At 45.7% G+C, this 27,452-nt stretch overlaps 1 protein-coding gene across 2 annotated transcripts in view; it reads right to left on the bottom strand.

The window, feature by feature from the left end:
- The window catches only part of LOC146811672 (microfibril-associated glycoprotein 4-like), a 639,295-nt gene that overhangs the window by 130,065 nt on the left and 481,778 nt on the right, over positions 1-27,452 (bottom strand). For both annotated transcript variants that reach the window (XM_085618650.1, XM_085618651.1), the window contains exon 2: positions 19,507-19,594. In XM_085618650.1, coding sequence (XP_085474776.1) covers positions 19,507-19,594 — 88 coding nt within the window. The remainder of the gene's footprint in view (positions 1-19,506; positions 19,595-27,452) is intronic.

The following is a 27,452-nucleotide window of genomic DNA, read 5'->3' as shown; positions in this document are numbered from 1 at the left end:
GGAGTTTAGCTGCTTGATAGTATCTTATCAAGTGGGGGATGCCTAGTCCACCCTCCGAGGGGGCTAGGTAGGCCTGCTTTTTCGCCACATGCGCCTTTTCCCCAGGCCAGATAAAGTCATCTATGAGTTGCTGCCATTTACCAAAGACCTGTAGGAGGCTGCAACTGTAACGTTTGCATGACATAAAGGATCTTAGGTAGGATCGTCATCTTGACTGCTGTTAATTTTTCCAGCCATGAAAGGGTGTATTTTTTTCTACTAGGAGAGATCAGATATGGCAGTAGCCAGGAGTGTAGCACAATTGCTTTCTGCGGTACGGCTTGGTGTTGGGAGTATCTGGAGGCCCAAATATCCCACACCATGGGACGCCCAGGTGAAGGGATGAGGCATTGCAAATAAGCTTGGTCGGCCTTGGGAAGAGTGAGGTTAAGGACATGAGATTTTGTAAAGTTGATTTTGAAACCAGAGCCTAACAGGAAGCCTGCATCTTTCGCATCAGAGGGGATAAGGAGGTGAGATTTTTGACAGCGCTATCATCACGTCATCAGCATAAAGTACTAATTTATGCTCCCTGCCACCCACTTGTAAACCCCCATTGTCAGTATTCCTGCATATTCATTTGGCAAACGGCTCCATATAGAGGGCAAAAAGTAGGGGGGCCGCCCTGACGAGTGACCCTAGCGATATCAAATGGCTGCGACATCAGTCCGTTGACCCGAACCGCTGCCTTAGGTTGCACGGAATACACCATATCCAGCGGCAGAGTCGCAGGCCTAGGCCCATTTTAGTAAGTAGAAGTTGGAGATATGGACAGTGGACCCGATCAAATGCCTTTTCGTCATCAGCAGATAGCAAAAAGGCTGGTGTACGAGACCTCTGGGCTTTATCAAGGAGATGGCAAGGATGCTTAGTATTATTGCTGCAGCTGAGTTCATGTATGAACCCAGATTGATCGGGGTCCACAAAGCTATGCATTTAGGGGGCCAGGCGGGCAGTTACGATACTCGTGAAGATCTTGCCGTTCATGTTCAGCAGCAAGATGGGGTGAGTGGAATTCTTACACAGTTACAGATTACAGTGATGATCGCCAAATGAATTGTGAGTGTACAAGTTGTACTAAATGAGTTATACAAGCAAACCAAAATAGGTGCCAGGATGGATGCGATGTCTTGATCTAGGTTGGAGGAATCGGTCAGGGGGGAAATAGGTTAGGGGTACCTGCGCCAAATACGATTCAGCGTCCCTCAAGTACAGAGCTTCAGCTGTGTAGAGAATGGAGTAGAAGTTTCAAATGACTGAGCTATGTGTTCATCTTGGTCAACCTTAGTGCCTCGGGAGTCCTCAATCTCTAATATTTCATGTTGGAGGGTCCGAGACTGAAGACTGTGTTGCAATAGTTGCCCCCAGTATAAATTTCTTCATTCGTACGCAGGAGTGCATATTCAGCTTTATCAATGTAAAGGGCTTTTGTGTTGCTTGCGGGCCACCGTTAGCTGCCGCCACGCTTTAAGGGAACTTTTGCATTTATTTACTTCTTCAAAGTCCCTCACCTCATCCTCCAACTGTGACTGTTTGTCCCTCCTATCTCTGTTCATCTGAGCCACCACGGAGATAAAGCAGCCTTGAATTACTGCTTTCAATGTGTTCTTAGCAATGCGAAAGGGGTTTCAGAGGTATCATTGTTGACCAGAAAGTCTCGGACGGCGTTTGTCATTTCAATAACAGTGACATCATGTACTAAATGTTTATAATTAAGGCGCCACGTACGATGTTGCGGTGTGGCGCCCAGCAGGCGGCATGTAATGGATATGGGTAGATGATCTGAGAGTGTGGCTACTTTGATAGCAATTGCCTTAGTTGCTGCAGTCAAATGCTGGGATATAAGGAATCAATCAATTCTAGCATAAGACTAGTGTGCCACGGAAATTTTTTTTTAGCTTTTTGTGAGAGGGTGGTGTTGGCATCATATATCGACTACTCTGACATCTGTGAATCATAGCAGACAAGCTGGTGATAGTGCTCCCATCTGTCCCATCCTCTGAGTTGCTCTATCTAGGTAAGTGTCAGGGACCAAGTTGAAATCTCCCCCCATCATAATATCTCTATATGATGTAGAGCAGAGAGTTTGCAAAAGGTTTTGAGTGGGGGTATGGGAGTATGGGTTGCTACCACTGGAGGGGACAGTAGTCACACGTGTTGAGACTAGGGAGTATTGTCAATCTGCAGTTCATCTATGTCCAACAGTGATATGGGAATCCTCCAGGGTGCGCAGGCTGCAGGTTTCATTATTCCACAGAAACCTAATGCAGAATGGATACTCCCACTTGTATGTGAACCCTTTGTCGCGTAGAAGACTGGTGAGGGGTCGAAGGGCCCTGTTGCATTGCAATGTAATAGAAGACAAGTCCTGATATAACCACACTGTCATAGCTATGGGCTGCGGCTCTAGGGGGACTACCAACATTTTGCCATCATCAGGTGATACTCCTCAAGGGTATGCTAAGCAAATGTGCAGCAAACCTATCTGTGGTAATGTGCATGGACCATATAGTACTGCCAGGTAATGGTGGTGCTGCCCTCTAATTTAACCATGGGTTGAACAGAACATATACTGTAGAGGGTTGGACTACCTGCATTTAGTGAAAACTGCTGAACGGTTCCTAACAAACATGCTTGTTGGTTTTGTTTTTGATTCTTTGTGTTTATTTCCCTTCAAGACTTGTATGGAACGTGCCTGATACAGCTCAGAAGTGCGAGCACTGGACTACGTTTCCCGGTAGTGCAAGCGCGACAAGCACGATGGCCAGATTGGGAGGGGCTCAGGTATAAAACAAGCCCTGTTGTTGTGTAGTTCCTATAGTACCCATGCAGGACTTGAGCATTTGGATAACAAACTGTGGGATTGGTGGCACACTGGTTCCGTGCACCCCCACCGAGAATGTTAGCCTGTTTGCATTAGCTAGCTCACAGTACCACTAGTGTCTCCTCTTCTCGGGGAGAGAATAGTTTCTGCAAACCTTAGAACATGACAACCCTGATCCCTCAGGATTGTGGAAACAATGTACTACTTTTTGCTCAGTCACTCGTGCTCACTTAGTTTGTCTCAGAGATACACAGAATAAACAGTCTGGGCATTTCAATAAGGATTTATTGAACAGTTGTTATTCTCGTGTAGAATATATGAGCTGCAACAACCATTAAACAGTAGCAGAGATATATGATTAGCAGTACGGTGAATATAAAAGGATAGTACAGTTCTACTATCTTGCAATAAACATGAATAAACACATGAATATAAAATGTAGGATAAAAGTGCGCATACTCCTACGATGCCTGTCTAGATGTACCTAAGTGTACCTAGCATGTGAGTAGGTGTGAAGCCAAGAATCCCTCTAGGATTTAGTTGAACCCCATTACCTGAAGTGTGAGAATGTAGGAGCCCGTCCTGGTCTCGAGTTGGACACCCCGCGAGGGATGTTTAGACCTCTGTCAGCTGGAGCGTCTACATGCAGGAGCCTAAGCGTCTCTGGTTAGTGCGTCAGCCTGGAAGTCTTGGTTCCCTCTAGCTAACACTAGTAAGATATGCTGTATTTATACAGAAAGTATCTAGGGCTCCTTTGTCCCTTGTCTCAGGTATTAGCCATTGTTGGATGTGAGGATGACGTATGGGATGAACTTTGTATGTAGATATGGTAGGGTAGGTGGTGTAGCCCCTGCATAGTTTCCAAGAACCCTCATGAATATTTAGTCATACTGTAAGAGTCCATTGATGAAGTTATAGGACGCTATTGCTCAGGAGAAACCCTCCTTCTGCACCCAGGACTAGAACTAGGTAAAGGTTTAATCCTAAAGTCTCGTTACGGTGTAGTATAAGGGAGGTAATGTAGGTGAAGGTGTATGATATTACCCGGGCCTATATTAGGGTACCTATATGAAACATAACACGGTTCGTTGTCACTCGCTCGCTATTCCTTTGGCTGATTGCAAAGAAGACACGCGTCGGTCCTCGTCTTCCGGACTGCGAGGGGCATGATTTCCCAAGGTCACTGGGCTTGCAGCAAATGTTGGTGAGCGGAAGCTGGGAACCATTGAAAAATTCAACGTTTCACAATATTTATAGATTTTGTTGTCCTAAAAGATCGTACTGATCTCTGGGCTAAGAGTGTTTGGTGCATAACTAGATTTCATGTCAGCATAATTTTTGGACACTCTGTTGGCAAGGGTATCGTTTTTGAGTGCATTTTTGCATTGTGCATTTATTTCTTGGACACTTGAACTCTCAGGAATGTTGTTTATGTTGTGGACTTGACAATCCATGTACAAAGTTGCGTGGCAGGTTCCACAAAAATAATGAGAACTGCTGGAAAATGCATATCTTCCAAGGGAGAACAATAACCAGATGACACCATATTTCACAGTTAACACCAACCCAATCCCAATAAAGAACAGTAAAGGGTGAAGTCTGGTAGGTAGATTTATCTCTAGAGCTATACATCTGTCATATTAATATTCTATGCTTAAATACACAAGGCGGCTGTTGTAGTGTTCAGCATTGTGCTTCATTTTTGTCTTCTAGCAAAAGATAGACAGCACCTCACTAGATTTCCAGCCCAATATCCAGGTGACTATCCTTTACTATAGGACGATGGTGGTGATGGTGGGGGAGGGGAGGGTAGGGTGTTGATGACAGATAGATTTAGGAAGATTAGTCACACTTTCGGTCTTCTTTTACAGGTCTCCTTCCCCGTTATCCCTCTCCCAACACCATTTACCCCACATGGCCACTCCAATAGTCTGTGATACAATAGCATTCAGACTTCGTGCTGCCTGGAGGTAGACCTTCTGACATTTAGCAAGCTCCGAGGTCCTGTACAACCTGACACACACCTTTGCATCCTCAAAGCCAATGGCATTTCTTTCATGCACTGAGGACATGATGACTTCTTTCTGTCTAAAATAATGAAGACGTGGGTATGTCCTGTGCCTGCTCAGGGGACAGGCCGGGCAACCAGCTCTGTTTGTGCTATCCAGGACAATCTCCTGGTCGGCCAGGGCTGCAACTACCTGATGAAAAATGTGAGGGACATAATCTTCCAGCTTACCAGAGTCGGCCTCTAATGGGGCACCTTTGATGCGGATTTTGCAGAGCCATGACCTGTTTTCTAGATCTTCCAGTTGGTAGTTAAGATCAGAATGTCCCGAAGGGTAAGGATTTCCTGGCAATGCTCCTCCAATTCTTCATCGCGAGAATTTCTGGCCTGCTCCAGGGAGTCAACCCACTGGTCCAGTTCACCCAGATTCCTCCTGATGTCCTTGACATCAGTCACTAATTCCTGTTTAAGGGCTGCTATGTCGTCCCTTAGGGTTCCAATGAGGCTTTCCAAGAATGTCCGCGCAACTGGGGCATTGTTGTCACGGAAACCCTCCAAGGCGGTGACGATAGGGACAGATACCGACTTCGATCCATCTACATTTTGGTCACTTTTCTTTGTGGAGGACTTTATGAGCAAGTTTTTAATGGAGGAATCCTTCCTAGAGTAGCGGGTCAATGACCTGGTGGCTGGGCAATGGCGTTCGGGCCAGACGAGAGCAAAGTGGGGGTCCACACAGGACAGTATCTCTCGTTAGTAGTGGGGGGGGGGGTCGAGCCCTCTGTGACAAATGGTTCCCCTCACCGCAACACCACCGCAGCAGAGGGATCATGCAATGGAGGAGGATAAGCGCCTGATCCGATGACTCCAAGTAAGGGCGTCTCATTGTGCCTCAATCCCACAGGTCACAGTGCGACAGGCCCTGAGCCAGGAACAAGTCTCTTTCAGGGGGTCCAAATCCAAGGCCAATGTCTCCAGTGGCTGCTATAAGTGGGCTCTCACAGATTCAGGCCAGCATCCAGGGCGAGTGATCAGCACACAGACCCGCGGGTTGGGTTTGGCAATGCAAGTAGTGCAGGGAGCAATTGGGTCGACAAGTGCTCCTTCTGTAGCAGACCGGCAGTTACAAGGTAGTACTCAATGGCACCGATGTCGCACCTCTGCACCCAGAGCCCCTCCATGCCTGATGCTAGCCCTAGGGCAGCAGAGTGTCTGCAGTGTATCGTAGATTACCCAAGCACAGTGTTCCTGGGAGGCCCATCAAGAAGAGGTGCTGCTTACAGGCAGTGGTGCGTTTTGGTCTACAGCGTGGTGCACCCACTCCACGCAAGGAGTCTATGGGCTCCCCTCTGCTCCCAAGAATCCAATCTTTGGGTCTTCCGGCAACCCCCACGTCCACAAAGGCCAACAGGTCGCTCACACTCCACTGACCTGAGGCGAAGACAGGGTATGTGCAGGTCACACGACACCTCCGGGTAGCATCAATGGGAGGCCACAGCTGACAGCGGGGACCACGATCTTCTCTCCTTGCACAGGTGGGTCCCGCGGCTGCCAGGAAAAAGGAAGCCCAGCGATAGCAGTGCACGGGGGCAGCAGCCCGGTTCACTATACCCAGTTGCCAGGGCTCACGGGCCATGCAGGTGGACAACGGGTGCACTGGGAAATGCAGCTGGTTTCGTATGTCGCTGTGCCCAGGGGGCACTCCATGTCCTCCTCAGCCGTCCCCAGCACCTCCTCCAACCATCTCTTAAGCAGCCGTGGAATCCTCAGGGGCCGGCAGGCTCTCTGCTACCTACCGATCCAAATGGGGAGCGGGTCTCCGCACCATCAAGGCAGGGGGGAGCAGGGACTGCGCAGATCTGTGAGGTCGCGTGGACCATTGCTGCTGATTCATTCAGGGCAGTACCACTGCCACCGTCTTGTACGCAGCCGTACTCAACCTCTCTCACCTGGAAAACTGGCATTAGCCTGGTCGCCCTACCATGCAACAGGGGAACGTCCCTGAGTGTTTCGACGATGCATGGGGCCCTGAAGGGAGCCGTGACCGCCACTGCCGATGATCACAGCAGAAGGGGCTCCATGAAGACACGTCTTACACGAGTGCTACATTGGACATGCTTTTCTCAGCAAAAACTACTTTACTTAATGAGAAGGGTTAGGCCTTACTGTCAAACAGTCCTCTTCTGTTCGAAGCCCCAAAAGTGCGCAAAGCTAGAATGGGAGGCAAGCCTTTTACTTACCTAGCATCCAAATTCTGGAAATCCCTATCCATTGCTCTTAGGAAGTTCAGAATCCATCTTTAAAAACACTCAATCAATCAAACATGACTTGTAAAGCGCGGCTAATCACTCATGAGGGTATCCAGGCACTGAGAACCCTGCTGCTATGGAGGGATCAGTTGAACAGCCAGATCTTGGGTCCCGAATTCCAACAGAGAGAATGAGGTCCAGAGGTGAAGGGGGAAGTCATTCCAGGCCTTCGCAGTGAGGTTGGAGAAGGAGCGTCCTTCACTGTTGCTTCAGCGGATGTGGGGAGTGTGAGAGAGGGAGGCAGAGCGCAGGTGTCTGGAAGGTTGGTGGAAGTTCAGTTGGTGGTTGATGTATGGTGGTCCTTGGTTGCGTAGGGTTTTGTAGCTGTAGATTAGTGTGTTGATTCGGCATCTCCTCTGAATGAGGAGCCAGTGGAGTTTCCTGAGGTGGGGGTGCTGTGGGTCCACTTTGTCGAGTTGAGGATAAGTCTGGCTTCTGAATACTTCATGGTCTGCAGTCCCTTCAGGAGGTGCAAGATGATTTCTACGTTGAGTCCATTGCCGTAGTCCTGCCGGCTGGGGACTAGGGATTGAGTGACGTTTTTTCTGGTGTTGACGGGGAGCCACTTAAAGATGTTACAGAGCATGCAAAGAGTGAGGAAGCGGCAGAGGCAACTCAGTTGTTCTAGATTTTCATGGAGAGCTTGCTGTCTAGAATGAAGCCAAGGATGCAGCATGGTCATAGTCAGAGTGGGTGTGGGTCCAAGTTCAAAAGACCAAAACCCATCGGTCCACGGGGAGTTGGTGTTCCCGAAGATCAGCACTTCGTTTTGTCAGTGTTGAGTTTTAGCAGTTGTCTTTCATCCAGTCAAAGGTGCTCATCATACACCTGTGGAAGTTGACCATCATGATGGAGGGGGCTTCTGATAGCGAGATAATGAGCTGGGTGTCGTCAGCGTAGGATATGATTTTAAGTTAATGTGTTTTGACGATTTTGGCCAGGGGGGTCATATAGGTGTTAAACAGTGTAGGGCTTAGGGATGAGCCTTGAGGGATGCTGCAGATGATGTTCTTAGGTTCCGAGGTGAAAGGTGGTAGGCAGTTTGTGAGAAGTTGGCCTGGCATATGCTGGTCACTAGTTCTAGTTGCCACCTTGTACCAGTCCAATTCGACTCTTAAGGTGATAGGTTTAAAGACAACCTTTAAAGAAAGCTATCCTAATGGTAGCTGTGGAGAGCAGCCTTCAGGCTAAGTCTTGAAGGAGTGTTAAGCTTATTGTTTTACCATAGATAACCTCTTGAATAACCAAATGAAAGAGTAGTCCACACAGGTATATATATATAATATAGGTATTTATTCTAGGAATAACCCCACTAGTCTCTTTATGAGGCTAGAGGTGAAGATACAATTCAAACAAGCATTGATAGTTACAATAAATAGCACTGGAATCACAAGGCCCCGGGGGGGGGGACCAAACCATATATCAAAAAAGTGGTATAAGAACCACAACAATTCTACAGACAATGCCTAGGGCATTTAGGGTCGCTGGCCCCTTGTGAAACCACCCAAGGTAGTGAGGAAGGGGACCCACGGGAGACGCGTGCAGTGACTGAAGTTACTGTCGGGATCTCTATTATAGCCCATGGAGAATGTCGCGGTTTGATTTTACAAGTTTAGAAACACTTCTAGCAGGAGTTCAAGTTCAACACTTTAGAGTTAGGCTTTTGAGGGGCCCACACCCACGAGAGTACCGAGGTACCACTGTTACCTGCCCCAGGGAAGCCGGGTGCATATGTCGTTTTCGATGTCGAGTCGCGGGCTGATTTTCAATGGCAAAACGTGAAGAACTGCTGCTAGCCACAAGCGTCGTCGTTGTCGTGAAGAATGGAAATGTAGATCTTGTAGAGAGGAACCTGAAAGCAGAGTGGACAGAGTCTGGGTCACGGCACAGTGACCAGGGGGCTCAAGAGAAGGAGCCCTTCAATGTCGGGTGCTTCCAAGTCGAAGAAGTGTAGCTTGGATCGTCAGCCACAGGGTCCAGGAGGCTTCAAGGAAGGCCAGCTTCTGGAGGGCAACTGTCCCATAAAGGATGAGGGTCGCTGCGGTGTTAGTGTTTGGATTGGATCCACTAAGCCTTGGCAACCACAACCCACGCAAGAAACACAAAGCAGCTACCAGTGCAGACCCACGAGGTCTGAGCGAGGTCTCCAGCAAGGAGACTGAAGAGCAGGCCTGGAGCAACCAGAGGAACTCTTGGAATCGAAGATTGTCCTCCACTAGGGCCCACAAGTTGAGAGACAAAGGACCGCGGAAGGCAGCAATTTGGCATGCGTAAAGGTGTGCCTACGGGTCGCCGGAGCAGGCTAGGGCGTCGATCTTTGGCACAGTTGCTGCAGAGAGGTTGGCTCAATAATGGGCCAAAGCACGACTTCCCCACTTGTCGGGGTCGGGTTCTAGGCAAGAGGTGGCCTGTGTCCTGGGGTATTGGGGATCTCGGCACCCACGGGGTCCACGGTGCAGATCTTTGCTGTGCACACTTACTGGCCTCTCGGATGCTTGGAAACCCACCTCAAGGTAGGAAAGAGTCGTCGATGTCCGAAGGAGCAGCGAGGTTCCAACCGGGTCACTTGCAGTATTTCAGATGCCTGCCAAGCAGGGGGGTAACTCCTTTACCCCAAGGGAGATTTCTTCAGGTAGCTGTGCGGCAGCAAGTCGAAGCTCAAGACTGTGAAGTTCAAGAATAATCTGAGGCTCTGGGGACCCAGTATTCACCTTTATCCAAAGATTAGGGGAGTGTCCAGATCAGGGTCCACCAATGAGAGGTCAGGCGGGAAAGGGTGGCTACACCCTCTCCCCTTTGTGTGTTTCCTGCCAGGGCAGGGGACAGGATGCCCCTAAACCAGTTCCAGGCGGTGTATGCAGAATGTAGGCAATAGAGAAGCCTACGTGCAACTCTGAAAGGTATCCTATGGTGCACCCACCCAGTTCCAATCCACATAGTCTGTCTGGGGAGGTGGGAACACCTCCCTGCAACAGGATCCCTATTGTCCAGCTGCCGTGGCTGGAGTTCTGCCCAGCAACAGGCAGCCAGAGTCGTGTGGGTGGCGGGTAGCATCCATTTTGTACTTCGCGTGCACTTTTAAATTGGTGTCTAAATTCTGCCGCTTTTCCCATATCACCCCTCTAGCAGGGGGGAATCAGGCCCTCAGTCCCATGGCTCGATTGGGGGGTATGATTCCTACATGTTTGACACCAAACACGATATGGTTCTGTGTAGCCATTCTCAAGTTATCACGCTATCGCGATAGACTTATAATGCGGTTAAGAGTATATGGTATGGCTACACTACAAACAACCCAGTAATGATTTTACGAAGGTTGTAGAGGGGCCCTACTCAGGTAGGGGTCCCCCTCACACATATCTCAGCACCCTGCCTTGTAGGATTAGCAAGGCCTGCTCTAGGGGTGACCTATGAGGATATATGTGTTGTATTAAGTGGGATACAGGCTACCTATATCCCTGTAAGGGGTGCAAGCACCACCTTACCCAGACTACAGTAGTGGTCTGGTGGTGTCATTTGGTATGGCTGTCCCAGGGGTGGCAAAATATGTGCTGCAGCCCCTGGTAGGCCTCTGAGGTACCCATGCCCTGGGTACCTAGGGTACCATCTACAAGGATCTGGTAGGGTGTCCTCAGTATCCAATTGGAAGGTACCTAGGGTACTCACATCGGTTTAGAGAAGAAGCAGATAGGCTGGGGTCCTGGATAGCAGGGCCACAGCCTGGCTAGTGTCATAAAACAGTCAAAACATCAGCAAAAAGTTGGGGGCAACTATGCAGTCGATGCCACTCTCCTACACAGTTTCTCTGGGTTCTTCCAGTGAGGAACAAGGCGATTCATTTGAGGGCATCTGCTTGGATACCAATGTGGTCCTCTTGCTAAAGGTGTGGTGGGAAACTGTGTCAAACACTGCTGAGAGGAGCTAGGAGGAGCTATCAATCAATTATGGGCTTTTTTATAGTACGGCTACTCACCCGTGAGGCTCTCAAGGCACTTGTGGGGGGGGGGGGAGGGGTGCTGGTCCTTGTGGGTGTGGGATCATTCAAAGAGCCACCATTTCTCCCCGGTCACGGAGGGATCTGATGTCATCAATGACAGCGATCAGGGTGTTTTCTGTGCTGTAGTTGGTGCAGAATCTGGATGTGTCAAGAAGATTGTTATTCTATAGGTGTTCAGTGAATTGGCGGTTGATGGCTTTTTCGAGGACTTTGGCGGAAAAGGGGAGCAGAGAGATAGGATGGTAGTTCTTGAGTTTACTGGGGTCGGTGAACAGTTTCTTGAGAAGGAGTTTGACCTCTTTGTGGCTCCATGATTCGGAAAAGGTGGCCATGGTGATGTATGTGTTGAAGATGGTGGTGAGCTTGTTGCTTATCATCTTGCTTCTGGGGTTGAAGATGTGGTGGGGGCAGGGGTCCGTGGGTGCTTCTGAGTGGACAGAGTTCATGACGGCTGTGATGTTTCGAGTCGTGAGCTGGTCTCATGTGGTGAACAGGTGGTCAGGGTTTGCACCTGTGGGAGTAAGGAGGCCGGCAGCTTTAGTTGCAATGGGTTGGGGTTCGAGGTTTTTGAAGATGGTGGAGATCTTGTTGTGGAAGAAGTCCGCCAGGAAAGGGGTAATGATGTATTAGGTGGCTGAGGGGTTGGAGAACTGTCTGACAATGTTGAAGAGCTCTTTGCTGTGGTTGGAACGGATTTGATGAGGTCGACAAGGGGGTTCCTTTTGGGCACTTTAAGGAGTTGGTTGTATAGGCTGACGAATGTGTTGAATGTGGCTTGGTCTGTGGGTTCCTTACTTTCCTTTAAGTCACTAGCAGTAGCATTTAGTGGTTCTCAGTTTGGTGGTGTATCAACTGGCTTGTTTGGACAATCTATTGAGTTTGGGGGGCTTAACGGGGCGACTTAGTTGGCACAATTGATGATCTAGGCAAAGAAGTTATTGACAGCTTGTTCTGGGTTGGTTGTGGTGTCAGAGTGGGAAGTGTTGAGGGCGTTGGTCCACTGGCTTTCTACTACTTTGTCCCAATTGCAGTGTGAGGTGGTGGGTGTCTTAGTGGCAGTGCAGGGGGATCCTGTGATGGACAAATGGACGTGGGGTGGTCTGTCCAGGTGACCTTGGTGACATGGCTGTACTTGACTCTGTTGCTGGCCGAGAAGAGGGGGTCGAGTGTGTGTCCTGTGATGTATGTGGGGTCAGTGACCAGTTGAGTGAGGCCAATGTTGTTCAAGCTTTCGAGGAGGCTGGCGGTGTTTGTGTCATTAAGGTTGTTGAGATGAAATTTGAGGTTCCTGAGGAAGATGTAATGTTTGGAATTAATGGCAAGTTTTGTGATGAATTCTGGGATGGCGTCACAGAAGCTGAGGCGAGGTCCTGGAGATCTGTAGGTGAGGGGGCCTCTGATGATGGTTTTGTCATCAGTTCGGAGTTGAAAGTTGAGGTTTTCCATGATCGGTTGATTTTGTCTGGTTAGTGGTGGTGAAGTGGATTGTTTCTTTGTGGATGATGGTGATTCCACCTCCGCGTTTGTTTATGTGGTCTTAATGAGCTATCTTGTAGCTGTTGGGTGTTGCTGAGGCGATGTAAGGCACGGATACAGAGTAGGGCCAGGAGTTGGGGAGGAAGATGATGTTGGGGTGAGGGAGGAGATGGTGTCCCAGATCTCAGTGACAGGCTTGCAGAGAGAATGTGTGTTGAGCAGGAGGCAGTGGAGTTGTTCTGAAGTGGTCATGGTCGGCGTGGTGGTAGTTGTCATGCATGTGGGTTCTCCAGTTTTGCAGGATAAGAAGCAGTGCCGGCAAGAAAACGGTCCTACCGTTGATCGTGGAGAGGTTGGCAGCAGTGGTTGTTGCACAGTCTGGGGTCAAGGGCTCAGATCTCGGCGGCGGTGTATCTGTGAGTGGTGGGACAGCAAAGGCTCCAGGTGCTAGGCGATGTCCAGGCGCATACGGGCTTGCCTTTGGCACGCCTTCGGTGTGCTGCGGCCTCCATTAAGTAGGTCCTGGGAGGATGGAGGGGCACTAGGAGTCAATGGGTGGGGACGGCGAGGGCAAGAAGGAGAAATGTGTGCAAATTACAGGAAGGCGAGTGGCTAGAAAAACAACATAAATTATGACAAGAGAAACAAAGGCAGCAAAGAACTACACAGGTTGGAAAAAATAAAACAAAGATGAGTCGAACAAAGATGAGTACAGGCAAACAACTCAGCAACCAGAGAAACGGAGGGAAAAGTGGCGGGAAGGCGAGCGGGCGGAAAGACAACAGAAAATACAACAGGAGAAACAAAGGCAGCACAAAACTAAACAAGATGGGCAAAAGAAACAAGATGAGTCAAACAATGAGGAGCACAGGCAAACAACTCACCAACCAGAGAAGCAGCAAGGGGGGTAGCTGCCACGAAGGACCTGCTCAATGGGACTGCACTGCGGCCTCCATTAAGTAGGTCATGGTTGGAGGGAGGGGCGCTGGGAGGAAGTGGGTGGGGCTGGCAAGGGCTATAAGCAGGAGGGGGAAACGGTAGAAAAAATGGCAGGAAGGCAAATGGGTGGCAAAACAACAGAAGTTACGTCTGGGGAAACAAAGGCAGCACAAAACTAAACAGGTTGGACAAAATAAACAAAGAGGAGTCAAACAAAGAAGAGCACAGGCAAACAACTCAGCAACCAGACAACAAGTGGGAAAAATGGCGGGAAGTTGAGTGGGTGGGAAAACAACAGAAAATACAACGGGAGAAACAAAGGCAGCCCAAAACTAAACAAGATGGACAAAATAAACAACATACGAGTCAAACAAGGAGGAGCACAAGCAAACAACTAGGCAACCAGAAAGGCAGCTAAGCGGCAATAGGGCAGCTATCAAGAAGGACCTGCTCGAAGAAGTTATAAACCTTCCTTTTTGACCAATTACGGACTGAATTCATCTCTTGGTGCCTTCTCCGTGCTGCTAATTCCACTTAGCGCCGAGACACCTCTTCGGAGGCAGATGCACACTATATAAATGGCTTGTTATAATTATTATGATTATTATTATTACTATTACTATTATTATTATTATTTTTATCCTTCTAACATGCGTTTGACTATGCATAAAAGCGAAGAAAGACTAGTATGTTCGGATACAACAGTTGAAATAATGGGTGGTCAAATTGAACTGTATACCTGAAGAGAACACGCTGCCGAACATTTGAGCTGGTATGCAATTTCGTGCATACATGCTAACAGATCCGATTCAGGTGGGAGATTCATTATTTTTAAATCCAAAATGGCTTTAACTTTGCTCTCCTGCCTGAAATCAGCCCCACTTCAATGCAAGTCAATGGGGAAAATACATTCCTCTAATACTTTGTTTTTAAATCTCACTTTTTTTGCGGTCTCAGTGCTGGTATGTATGCATCATGCCACCCCAGAATATCTATTGATAGCAAATCCATTGGAGTTTTTGAGGGTAAAACGGTTGAAATTAGAAATTTCCGGAAGAACTCATAAAATGATGGAAACTTTTTTAAAAACTTGGCTCTAAACTCCAGAAACTAAAAGCTAGGTTAAACAGAATCAGATCCTTAAAATCCTTAAAAGGGGGGCTTTTGTTACTTGGGCCCTCCCTTGAATGTAAATATTTAGACTCAAACCACAAAATTCTAGAACATAATACAGATTTTGTATAAGTATTAAAAATGAGTACAAGTATTAAAAAACATTGCAATTTATGATCGAAGATAAAATAATGAGCATCTCTGAATATCCCTCCATAACAAATAAAAAATTAATAAGTCTTAAGGTTAAGCTCTGTAACAGTTATTTTGAAAAATCCGAAACGATTGGAAGGGCATGGCTGCCACCTTAAGCTAAAGGATTCTAAACATATGAAATTTGGTTACAATTTAAAAAATACGATATACAGTTGTTTATCAACTAAATGCACCTTTTCTTGAGGAAATTATTGAATATCCTATCGAAAAATAATATATTGGGAGCACGACTGGAAGCCTAACATTACGAATTGCAGAACATGAAAGAGCTATAGAAAATAAAGATTTTAGTTACGCTTCAGGCAAACAATTTCTAGATATACATTATGGTAAAACTGGGAGATTAAACCTGTTTGGGTCTGATATGGCACCTTATAATATTAGCAGAGGGAAACTAGTAACTGTCTTTGCAACAATAGAGAGGCAGGGTGGATATTGTATTTCTGTAAGTAAATGAGCTTTAGCAATAATAACATTCAGAAATATTGCTGCGAGAACGAATTTTGAATCTTTAGGATATGTTTATCATAGCTGGCAACAGTTAGTTATTGTGACATCACAGATGCAATTAAATTATTTTGGCGAATCAGTCTTCATCCAGTAGATGGCAGTAGAGTCTTCTAAATTGTTTCTGGGTGACTTGGGTTGGCCTCCAGAGAATTCTATTATAGTTTGTATTTGATTAGTTATAGTCTGGCTTGACAGCGCAGCTGTCCCCAGACAATTATTTGAACATCACTAGAGAGGGCTTTTGACTCCGCCCACATGTTGGGAGCAAGGAGTAAATGTTTTGATTGTGCAGAATTTGTGTGCTTCCTACACAGATGTGATCATTTTATTTATGTATCCAGTTGCAGAAGCTTGAACTTTCTGGGACACACACATGACGCTGGAATAATGTTAATGTATCATAGATAACTAGATAATTTACGTTGTTTTTTCAGCAGCACAGATGGGAGGAGGGCAGTCATTAACCTGTATAGAGTTTTAGGTCTGGCTTTGCAGTGCTACTGTCACATGGCCTTTTAACCAACACCAATATAGTTCTACAGTTCTTTGCTTTCACAGAAATATATATTAATTCCTATGCTATTTACTTGTAATGCTTCATTTTACCATACCACATTATTTTAAAGCCAGACTTATTGGCATTGCCAATGCTTGTTTAATTATGTGAGTGGTGTGTGTGTGTATAATAGAAAAAAACAATAAGAGAGGCCTGAACACTGGGAGCAATTGCTTATTTAATTCGAAAATTCTGAAACTAGATCCCCAATTAAGTTTGATTAACTGAAACAATAAGAACATAATTGTTTCATAAGGAACAAGGGCTGTGGAGAGAAAATATTTAAGATGGCCTTAAATGCTCCTTTTGACATTACCCTGTGAAACCCTGAAGAGGGGCCGAAACACGTGCCAAAAGAAATTGAGCATTTCCTGCAAGGTTTTGTTTCTGGTGAGATATGAATTTGGAATAAAGATTGAATTTTCTGTGGAACCTTTTTGACATATCAGGATCATTTGCAGTCACAACGCCGTGCCTCTGAGAAAATGTTTGCAGTTAAAAGACTTGCTGGACTGAAACTCTCTAAGTTGTTATCCACACCAGATGCACGACTCTAGACTCTCCATGTTGAGGAAAACCTTGGAGATACCAAGTGTCGATTTTTTGAAGACGTTCTTGCAAAGGCAGGCTTGAATAAAAATAAAAATAAAATTTTTAAAAAAAACTTGCTCTGCTCCTGCATTTAATTGTTTTCTTTCGTTATTTGCTTATTGTGATCGTGATCACTGATTAATACAATGATAAAGTATTACTGCAGTATTAATTGAGCGCGTGCGGGGTCAGCACTTTCACTGCCCGGGGGCTATTCACTGCCCTAAAACAGAGATAAAAGGTTTGGAGCAACTTTGCACTGCAGGAGGGACCCCCGGACGCGGATCAGGCACATGGACAAACACACACATTGGTGAAAATGTTCCGGTGCGTAGGACATTGGCTCACTTCCGAGGGGGGTCTCACAGAGGCACGGGGACTTCGAGTGTGAGAGCAGCGGAGAGGAGCTCAAGGTATCACGCTCGTCTCCCTGTGAGCTACAGCCGAAGGTCTGCATGTCATGCGGGACGTGAAGGCAGCAGGGCCGGACTGGACTAGCGGGAACCAGTCAATCACCGGTGCGCCGCACGGGTGGGGCCCGGTTTTGGGCCCCTGGGGGCCGTTTTTGTTAAATCGGCCTTGTTACAGAATCGGCCAAAATCCGGCCCTGGAAAGAGCTCGGCGGCACCCCCAACCCCGCGGGGGGAGGGGGGGGGGGGGGGATTTGGCGAGCACTTAGCCAGGGCCGGTTTTGGTTCCCAGTCCGGCCCTGACAGGCAGGCCAGTTTCTCACACCTGTATTTATTGAAGATGAGCGCATTTAAGCTATTATTACACACATTCAGGGCTCGAGTCGGGGTACCACGCGGGTGGACGGCGTCCCCCCACTTATTTTACCAGGTTTTTCCGGGTGGACGCCGTCCCCCCTGCCCAAAAGCTGGACAGCATTGTGTACCAAAGATATGCTAATATTTGTAATTGGAGACTTTAAGAGGCACCGGTGGTGTGTGCAGGCTGGAGTGATTGGGAGGCGGAGCGAGCAGGCGTTGGCGGTTAACGCTTGGAATGTGTGTCCTTCTGTATCTTGTGCACTTTTGAGCACTTCGTTGTGCAACTGGGGCACCCCCTCGGGGGAGTGGGGGGGAGGGGGGGTTGCAAAGGACATCGAGGAACAGACCAGGGGTAGCAGTGCTGTGAAATGCCCCGTCATCTAAAGGCATATGAATACTCATGAGATTCCTGTTGTGACGTCACTTCCGGTGACAGCGTCCCCCCACTTCTTTTCATGAGATTCCTGTTGTGACGTCACTTCCGGTGACAGCGTCCCCCCACTTCTTTTTTTAGGACTTGTGCCCTGCACACATTACACAGCTTGTGTGTACAGGGCCTAATGTCTGATCACTTATATATGTGCTGCGCTCTGATGCCAAGACTGGCTTAGTTAGCAGTAATTGAAGCCTTGAAATACATTTTACGAAGTCTGTTTCTATTTGAGGTTGGGAAAGATCAGATTTAACAGGTCAGTGGTGATTTTGTGGAATACGGGTTAGTTTTGTTTTGGCATCTTTGCATCTCTCTGAAAAGTGGTTCCATGGGTCCAGGTTGAGTCTGCCCGCAGTCTCCTGTGATTCTGGACAAGTCACTTAATCTCAAAATTAATGTGTCTGTTTGTAATGCAATTGGTGATCATGTAAAGCGCCCTGATATCTTCTGGTCGAGTTTGCGCTATGTAAAACTGCAAAAATAAACAAACAAAAAAAGTTCCTGTAGAAACCTGCTGCCAGCTCACCCACATGCTGGGGTTGCCCACTACAAATGCTGCCTATTCTTGATTCCACCTAATGTCTCTCCCTTCCACCACCCAGTACTTCCTGTCTGTTTAACTCACTGATGGGTTCTTTTGCATCCCTGCTTTATCCCCTTGTCTCTGTTTTCTTACCTTGCTTTATTTCCGTCTTTCTCCCTTTTTTGACTTTATCGCCCTTGCTCTGGGCCAAGCCTGTTGATAATAAATAAGTTGCAGTCCCCACAAATAAAGCCAGCGCCCACCACCTGCAACCACTGGCACAAATTAAGCACAGCAGGCACTAATCCCACATGGACTCCACATGATACCCCTGTTCTCCAACCAATAAAGCCAGAATGCGCATAAGTAGCCAATTTGAAGGCAGGTGGTAGGGTTCAATATTTTAGTAACCCTTTAAACCCAAACTCAGACTTCTTTGGAAATTAATTTATCTTTGGGGCTTGCTGAAGTCACATATTGCATGAGGTGACACACTGTGACCTACCAATTCAAAAAAGAAAACTCTTTAGAGGGATGGTGGAAATAGTAGCAGAGGTGGAAAAGATACAACGCCAAGTTGGAAGAGCTAGCCAGTGATTTTGGAAGAGACATGCAATGCCGAAGAAGCAAAAAAGTGGTGGTAGAAGAGACAGCTAGTATTTGAGGAAGAAACATGCAATGATTGTGGCGGAGTGATGGTGGAAGAGTCAGGTAGAGGCAAAAAAGATAGTGGTGTGGGAAAAGATAGGGAAAATGAGACAAATAGTGATGACAGAAAAAGACCAGAAGTGGTAATGGAACAGACAGGTATTGATGTTGGAAAAGAGAGTGGAGATGGAGCAGACTGATTATGTGATGATGAGACAGATAGTGAGATGGTAGAGAAAGGTATTGGAATGATGAGACTGACAGTGGAAGAGACAGATAGAAACAATGGAGGGTAGGTTGTTCAGGCGCTCTCGCTACGCTCGCAGGCCTAAGTGAAGTACAACAATTATTTTACGCCCCACAACTTTCAAATGTCACCAGCCGCCACTGGCAGGGGGTATGAACTCCTTTGGAGAGGAACAAGTTAAATGTAAAACAAAAATATTCCCCGCCGATTCCCTTTCTCATAACACTATATAATGAGGATATAACAAGGTTAACATTAGACATTGTCGCTTTACGAGTACAAAACAGGCGGTTATCATTGGCCGTACCATTCTGGGAAACGCTGGAGGATTGTTGGATGCTTGGGGAACTACTCGCCAACAGGAGAAGTAGCTGGAAAAGCGATACACACAGGGCCTGAAAGAGAAAACACAAACAGACTTGAATTGGAGAATTTTACACAGAGGTGATCCCCAGCTCATCCACATACATAGCTCCACAGTTAGTATAATTTAAAAAACACACAAGGCCCAGCTTTCCTGTTTTTGAGATAATATGGGCCGTTATCTAGTAGAAAGAAGACAAAAAATATCATTTTGCAACCTTTCCCAACATTGTACATCATCATCTGGCAGGAACTTACCATTCTATACTCAAAATAACATGTTCAGTGTAATCACTGGACAACAAGCATATTTAAACCTCAAAACAAAAAATGATAATTTGTTAGAACTCCTTGGGCTTGAATTTAGGGGACATGGATGGAGCTTGTAAATTCCAATTATTCAGGGATCCTATTGTGTAGAAGTGCTGTTCAGGATATTTTTACATTCAATGAACTTAAATCGAGCTTATTAACTTAGCTGTTGGTCATCAAAATCTGTTACAGCAAACAAATGATGGACGGAATGCTGACAATGCAAACATTCTCCCCCAGTCAAAAGATCTGGGTTGAATCCATCGTTCTTTTGCGCACTGCGCCACCCCAGTTTGGACCCAGCCATATATAAATCAGTCTTGATCCTGTGCCCCATTGGAACAGTCCAGACCGAACTGCCAGACCAGGTCCTCCCTGGACCGGAAACAAGCATCCTGGGACCGGTTTCAGGTTTTTGCATCCTCAAAATCTGACATGGATCCCCTGCTCCTGGGTTGGTGTAAGAAATCCTTCCATAGGCAATGTTTCTTCTTTCTCTTTTTTGCTCTGTAGTTAAAGGAGTGGCAACTATCTCGTGAAAAGTCCACTTTGAATGCAAATGCCAGCTAATCAAAGCCTGATTTCCCCAAAGGAATTGAATCCTACCTCTTGGAGTATCTTGGCCGACCTCAGCTTTCCTTGTAGCTTAAAACGAATGTGTTGAATTAAAAAAAAAATCTTTTATAGTTTACTTCTACTCTTTGTTCCCAGGTGGAGCCAAAACTTGAAGAGAATCTACAGGTGCCTTGACCAGGTCTGGCAAAGAGGTGGAGCAATTCCTTTAACTCTACTTTCCAAGATAAAACATATCATGAATTGAAAGCTTCAACATGACATTGTGCAGCCATGGCAGTCTGTGGTCTCTGAGTGCCTCCACCTTATTCTGTCGGCTTGTGCAATCATGAATCAGTGCATTTAGATTGCTTCTGAGATCTATTAGGAGTCCGCGCTTTCCATGTTTGTGGTGGCCTGCTTTCAGGACACCTAGTCATGCCATAGAATGCCAAGGTGATGGCGGTTCCTTGGCAAGAAGTCAGAGAGAGATACCAGAGTTGAGCTTGGAAATAGGTCTAGTCCTGGTGGCGTCATACCTGTATCCATTTAACTTTTAATAAACCCTCTCCTGGTCAAGCAACATGTCTGTGTATTGAGACACCTCTTCCTGGCAAGTATTATGTTGCATTTTGTGATGGTGAAATATACCCATAATTAATCTGTTTGTGTTTTTTATTTATTTTTCTGCCATTGTCATGAGCGTGTTAGCTGGTACACTCTGGTTGTGGTGTATCTTATGTTTTTCTGACTGTGTGAGGTTATTCCATGTTGTAATGGTTATGAGAAAGATAAACAAGTAGCGATTGGTACTGAGTTCCTTGCTGTTCTGTATGGTGTTTATAGGAGCGGTGAATCGTGTAGTGCTTTTTGGATAGAGTCTTGGGTGTATGCCGTTGTGTTTTTTGTGAAAGTCCCATTTGTGGGTGTGTTCTACATGGTTCTGAGTTGTGTTTACGTTTGGGTGTTCCATTAGGTTGATTTGTTTTGTTCAGTTTATTTAGTGTGTGCTCCTTTTTTATTTCATAAGAAAGGTGTGTGGTGTCCTGCTTTATTCACTTTGTGAAGTTAGAGAATGCCTAGGAAATGAGTGTTTCTTGGCAGGAAGTTCGACAGAAGAGCCAGTGCTGAGCTGAGGGAAACCCTGCTGCTGGTGAGGTCATTCTTGCATTCATCAACTTGTAATAAACCCTCCCCTAATTTAGTGATGTGTCTGGATACTTCTACAACTCAACATGCAGTAGAACAATGGCAATGAGATCGAAGAACTGACGTGTGTAAAAGAAGATTGCACAGCACAGCCAAAAGGAACAACAAACAAGAACCGAAGACTGACAAAAAGAGTGCAGAGTGTAGCAAGACACAATCATGCAGGAGACAACTAAAAGGACTGTACAAAGGAAAGTTCACACCGCTGCCTTAGTAATCAGAAAACACTAGTGCCAACAGGCAGTTCATATGTATAAAGACCAGCACTAGATGCAACTGTATAAAGGTGACTGTGTTCCAGTGTCAGATGAGTCATAAGCTGCTGTTGGGCAAGTAAGTGCAAATGTTCGGGGAAGAAATTCTGCACAGTGATAGAATGGTGAAAGGAAGAGCAGCAGTAGGTCAATTGACTGGTAGATCAGCACAGTTTGAGAAATACGCACAATTTTGGTCAACGTCGGGCCAATCCCTTACAACAACAAAACAGACATACTCGCGCATGAAAAAAACACGTTACCACAACTTATCTGGAGTGGCCAACTTTTTCACATCTAATTCAACAAGTTGCAAGTATGCACCGACCACAAAACAACTACTCCCATTGTTTCTGGAGTCATTTTCAAAGTCCCCACCAAGGATTGAGAAAAGGATTCTGTAGCTGTGGAAGGTCTTATTCACCACTACATACAAACCCAACATAGAAACATGTGAACATGCCTCTCTCAAGCTGGAGGAGCTGCTGAAGCCACTGACTTTGAATTGTATGTGTGCCTTATGGTGAATGGACTCTTGTCTCGACCACTAGTACGATCGCCACTACGACAAATGGGCATTTGATATCTGCAATATCTGCCACAGAACACACAAAATAGAAACATATCCTGGAAAAATATTCTACAGGGATAATCTCACCTCACAGTAAGTGCACAAAGGATACTAATTCGCCACAAGCTCTCAAAATCCTAAAAAGGTATGTTTCCAAGATTAAACTTAATGAATATCTCTGCGACCCTAATACTATGCTTACTGATGTCGTCACAAATTTGATATTGAGATTTTATTCAAATGTAAGGATCTGAGAAAATGTCTGAAGAAACAGTAGTTTGCTGCCTCCCATACCTAGACTTGCTCAAGAAAAACCTCCATCCCTCAGTCTTTATAGAAGAATCTCAAAAACATTGACCACAGTTAGTGCCAAATTCGCTCACCTCACCAGCAAGTAACAGTTTTTGTCCCAGTGGACAATTGTTCTAAAAATGGTATTGACCAATCCCCTCCCAGCAAAAGTGAAGACCGACAATGGCTCTCCATTTAAGGCAATGACTTCACTTAATAACTCAGGTACCCGAGAATGGCCCACAGAAAAATGGCATCCAGAATGATTCGAGAAAATAGAGAGATTAATGATTTATGAGAAAACTGAACAAAGTCATGAATTGCTGAAATGAAAAGAGATGATACTGAAGGAACCACATAGCAATTCATTAGGGAACACTGCCACATGTAAATTTCTTGACCAGTAAAACTCAAGCACCAATGTTCACTGGCAGACACACTATCGACTCAGTTCACACATCGCAAAAGGACCTGAGGAAATTCTGAGAAGCAGACATGATTGAAATAATCAGTTGAGCAAATGGAGATGCCAAAGAAATTTTGCATCCTAGACGGAGATTTCAAACTAGTACGTGAATGTCACAAGGTGAGTAACTTCAGAGTACCATATGAATCTCAATCCTGGACAGTGTAACATGAACAGGTACAATGACCCCACCCAAGGTGGAGAAGTGTGCGAGTCTCAAAACATCACTTACGTTCAGAGAATCAGTGAAACAATGCAGCAACATAGTGGAATATTCCCCAGAAACTCCGGCAATTGTGGATAAGTAGTCACACAATCTTGGACAGATATGCTTACTATTGCCAGTGAACAACAAATACCACTCTAGCATCAGAATGTCCGACAAAACCTTTCCTGGGCTACTGTTATATTCCAGGATAGGCTCATGTAGCGAAGCAGCTTATTTCTTACACTGTTCTATTTTTCAGCTTGAACTTTTGCACATATTTGCCGGCACAACAATGTCGGATTAGTTTCTCTGAGACTACTTTGTTTACACATCTAGCTTCGCACTGCATTATCACGATGCCTCGAACATCATGTACTAAGCCTCTTTACGCACTATGTACAAATGTCATCCTATCTTGATCCACGGGGCGATAGAGCTATCTACATATCCATAACATCGCTAATCTACATGTACATCACAAGGCTGCTTTCTATTATAAATAATGAGCATCCTGAGAGATTAGCAGAGGAGGCACTTCAGCTGACACAGAGGGTCCCTGCATGCTGAGACTTTACCACGCTGCAGTCTGGCATCCCCACGAGGGGGTGTCCAGTTTGTGACCAAGAGGGGCTACTACATTCCCTCTCACCAGGTAATGGGATTCGCTCGTCCCTTGGGGGGGTTCTTGGCTTCAGACCTACACACACACTCTAGGTACATTCAGAGTAGGGTTTTGCATAGTAGGAGTAGGCCTGATTACTGCCTTGTCTGTATGCCTGCATATGTACACTTTTTTAGCACCATGGTAGAACCTTATCTACTATTTACGCTCTTGGTGCTTGTAATCACCTTCATCTGCTTCTGTCTACTACTTATCACAGCCCACTCAAATTACTTTCATATTTCACTATAGTAATTTAATACTAATCCTTTATGGGTTCCGGAGTACCGTGCTACTCGCCAATAAAGAGCTACAACACCCCATCAGGGATAACAAGCGCTATTTAAATGCAAACCTTTTTTCACTCTTCTTATCCCTCAACTATCCTTCTCAATCCAAATAACTGACTAATATTCACCACTCAAGTTACTTTCGTATTTCACTATACTAATTCACCACTAATCCTTTATGGGCTCTGGAGTAGCGTGCTACTCACCAAAAAAGTGCTTCAACACCCCACCAGGGGTAACAAGCGCTATATAAATGCAAACCTTTTCCCCTCAACTATCCCTCCGCTATCCTTCTGAATCCAAATAACTGACTAACATATCCACCACTCAAATTACTTTCATATTTCAATATAGTAATTCAACACTAATCCTTTGTGTGTTCCGGAGTAGCGTGCTACTTCCCCAAAAAGCACTTTGATGCCTCGTTAGGGTTAGTAAGCGTTATATAAATGCAATTACAATAAAAATACAATTACAATACAATACACGTATTCTATACAAGAATAACATTGGTTCAATAAATATATTAAAAACATCAGAGTGTGTATGTTCTGTATACTTCTCTGAGCACATGTAAGCACTATTGACTGAGCGAAAGGTTCTGATCTGTTTCCACTATCCCTGAGGGGTCAGGACTGTCATGTTCAGTGGTTGCCGGAAACCATTCTCTCCCTGGTAAGGTTAGGGGGGCTTACGGTGGCACTGTGAGCTAGCTGGCCTATAGGCCAACATATCCTGTGGGGTGTCCGGAATCAGTCTAGGCACGAAGCCCCTATTTTATGCTGTCCAAACAAACATGCAGATCCTACGGATTAGTAGGAACTACACAACATGGTGCCGTCAATGAAAGTTGGGTTCTTATTTAACAGTCTGAGTAGTTCAGTCGTGCTTTTCTCAGAGACCGCTGCTCACCTCAAAACCAGAGACGTCCATGGTGGGAAGGGAAATTCGCCTCAGCTGAGTTGGTATACCCTATGTATAGGCTGTAAGCTATTCAGCATGTAGGATACAAATTCTCCCACATTGTGCTAAACCTATCTCCATAAATTCATTTAATTAAATACCTTTTTCTTTAACAATGACGTACCAAGCTGAGGACATTGAAGAACAAGAAGTTAAACTAAATATTACAGAAAATTGCAGATATGCAGTTACTGTGAAATTATTACATTATGTCCCCCCGGCAACGTTTGGGGACATTACCTTTGTGGTCAAGGCACACGAGGCATTCATAACAGAGGTATTGTATTCTTGGATCAAGTTTCTGGCTGCAGTCCATGCACGGACAAAATTGTTTCACACTTACATTGAAGATGAAACACCAGAGGAATACTTTCCATACTTGGACCTAGAAATTCCTTTAACTTGCCAAGAACATATAAATTGGTTTAAAGGCGCCTTCCCCTACACCATAGAAAATGTGAGACTCGGTTCCCTCAGTTAAGAAGGTGTAACCTGGCCAGTCTTAGCTGCTTATACACCACATGCTAATCTTGCTCATTTAAATGCAGCAGAAATAAGAAAACTATACAAAGATCTTGTAAAAATTTACAGAAACCTCACACAATACATTATACGAACACATACAGTTAAACCCGTGTGGACAGCTCAGGCTGCACAACCACAATTGACTTCTACGGGTATCAGCCCTCAAACACTGAATGCCGTTATGGAAAAAGTTCCCACCAGTCAGGAGCAAATTCCGTTCTGGATAGCACAGAAAATTAGTAAGCTTAAAGCAGTTTTTCTCCATACGGGCCCGCAGGAAAAACACAGAATATTAACAATCTGCTTGCCGATGGGGATGGCTCCCACTGTGGAAGATTGTGCCCCTCGGGGCACAGTCTTCGCTGCTGTTCATACCAGAACACATGGTACTCCTTCAATATAAGTTCTACCTGAAGTATTGAAACAAGTACAGAATGAGTACAGGGCAGCACCTGCCCTGGACTTGGGGATAAAACCGGTAGGGAACTTTGACACAGTAGCCTCTATATTTGGAAATAACATAACAGGGGTGGCAGCAGCGTTGGCTATACACCAATGCCTAAAGGAACTCTCTCCTGCATTGCAGGAGCGGGAATTACCTAAAATTATTGAAGAAACCTATACTTCACTGGGTAGAGATAATTTGGGAGCCATACTTGGGAAACCAACTGTTAAGCGTAATTCTGAAAAGGATTACTCCAAGGAAGCACCCGAATCTTCCAAGAAGAAGTGGGATAAACAAAAGAATAGACAATATAAAACATGATCAAGGGGTGGGCCTCCTCAACAGGAACCCACTGAGAAAAAAATACAATTCAGAACACCGTGATAATATTAGAAAGCCTGAGAGGCATCAGGATACTGAGACACTTTCCTCTTGTTCCTTTCAGGATTTATAAGATACACGTTCAGAGAGAGGTGGACAGACAGAGCGCAGATCTGAAGAGCATGTGAAGCTGAAAACGGAGACACATCGCACTTCGGACTACATCATCAAAAAGGAAGACAGAGAAAAGAATCCTAAACCTTAATTCAAAAAGTAGAAGGTAGCAGGGATCAAAATAAGGCATGTCCAGGCTACTTAGGACTCTGCCTCTGAACGGGGAATGGGCAGTGACGATGCTGGACAACGTGGCAGAGGTCACAATAGCTCACCGGAACTTGATGGATTATCTGGGGGTAGTTGCGCTGGGTGAGCATAACACCGGAAAACAAGGGTAAGTGTCCCCCATTGTTTATACAACATCGTTTATACAACATTACACTCCAATTGGAGGGGGACATACCCAGGACAGTTAAGGGTCTCTTTTTGGAGAACCTGACTTATGGGTACGATATTCTTTTGGCTGAAAAGGATTGGCCACCTGAGTTTGTAATAAATTGCCTAACGGAAGAAACTGTAATTTTAACAGTTTTTTCCAAACTCGTTCCAGAATCAGTTCAACATTCATACACGCAGGATTGGGCATTAGCGATAGCCCCTACACTAACAAAATCATGTTGGGTGGGATGACGAGTCTCCTTATTTCGAAATCCTATTAAAATCAGTCCCTCAACCCCAGAGATAATACCCAATTAAACGTGAAGC

The sequence above is a fragment of the Triturus cristatus genome, chromosome 7 (genome assembly GCF_964204655.1).
Source record: "Triturus cristatus chromosome 7, aTriCri1.1, whole genome shotgun sequence".
NCBI lineage: Eukaryota > Metazoa > Chordata > Amphibia > Caudata > Salamandridae > Triturus > Triturus cristatus.
Note: the sequence above shows the minus strand (reverse complement) of the source record. Positions and strands in the feature narration are given on the sequence as shown.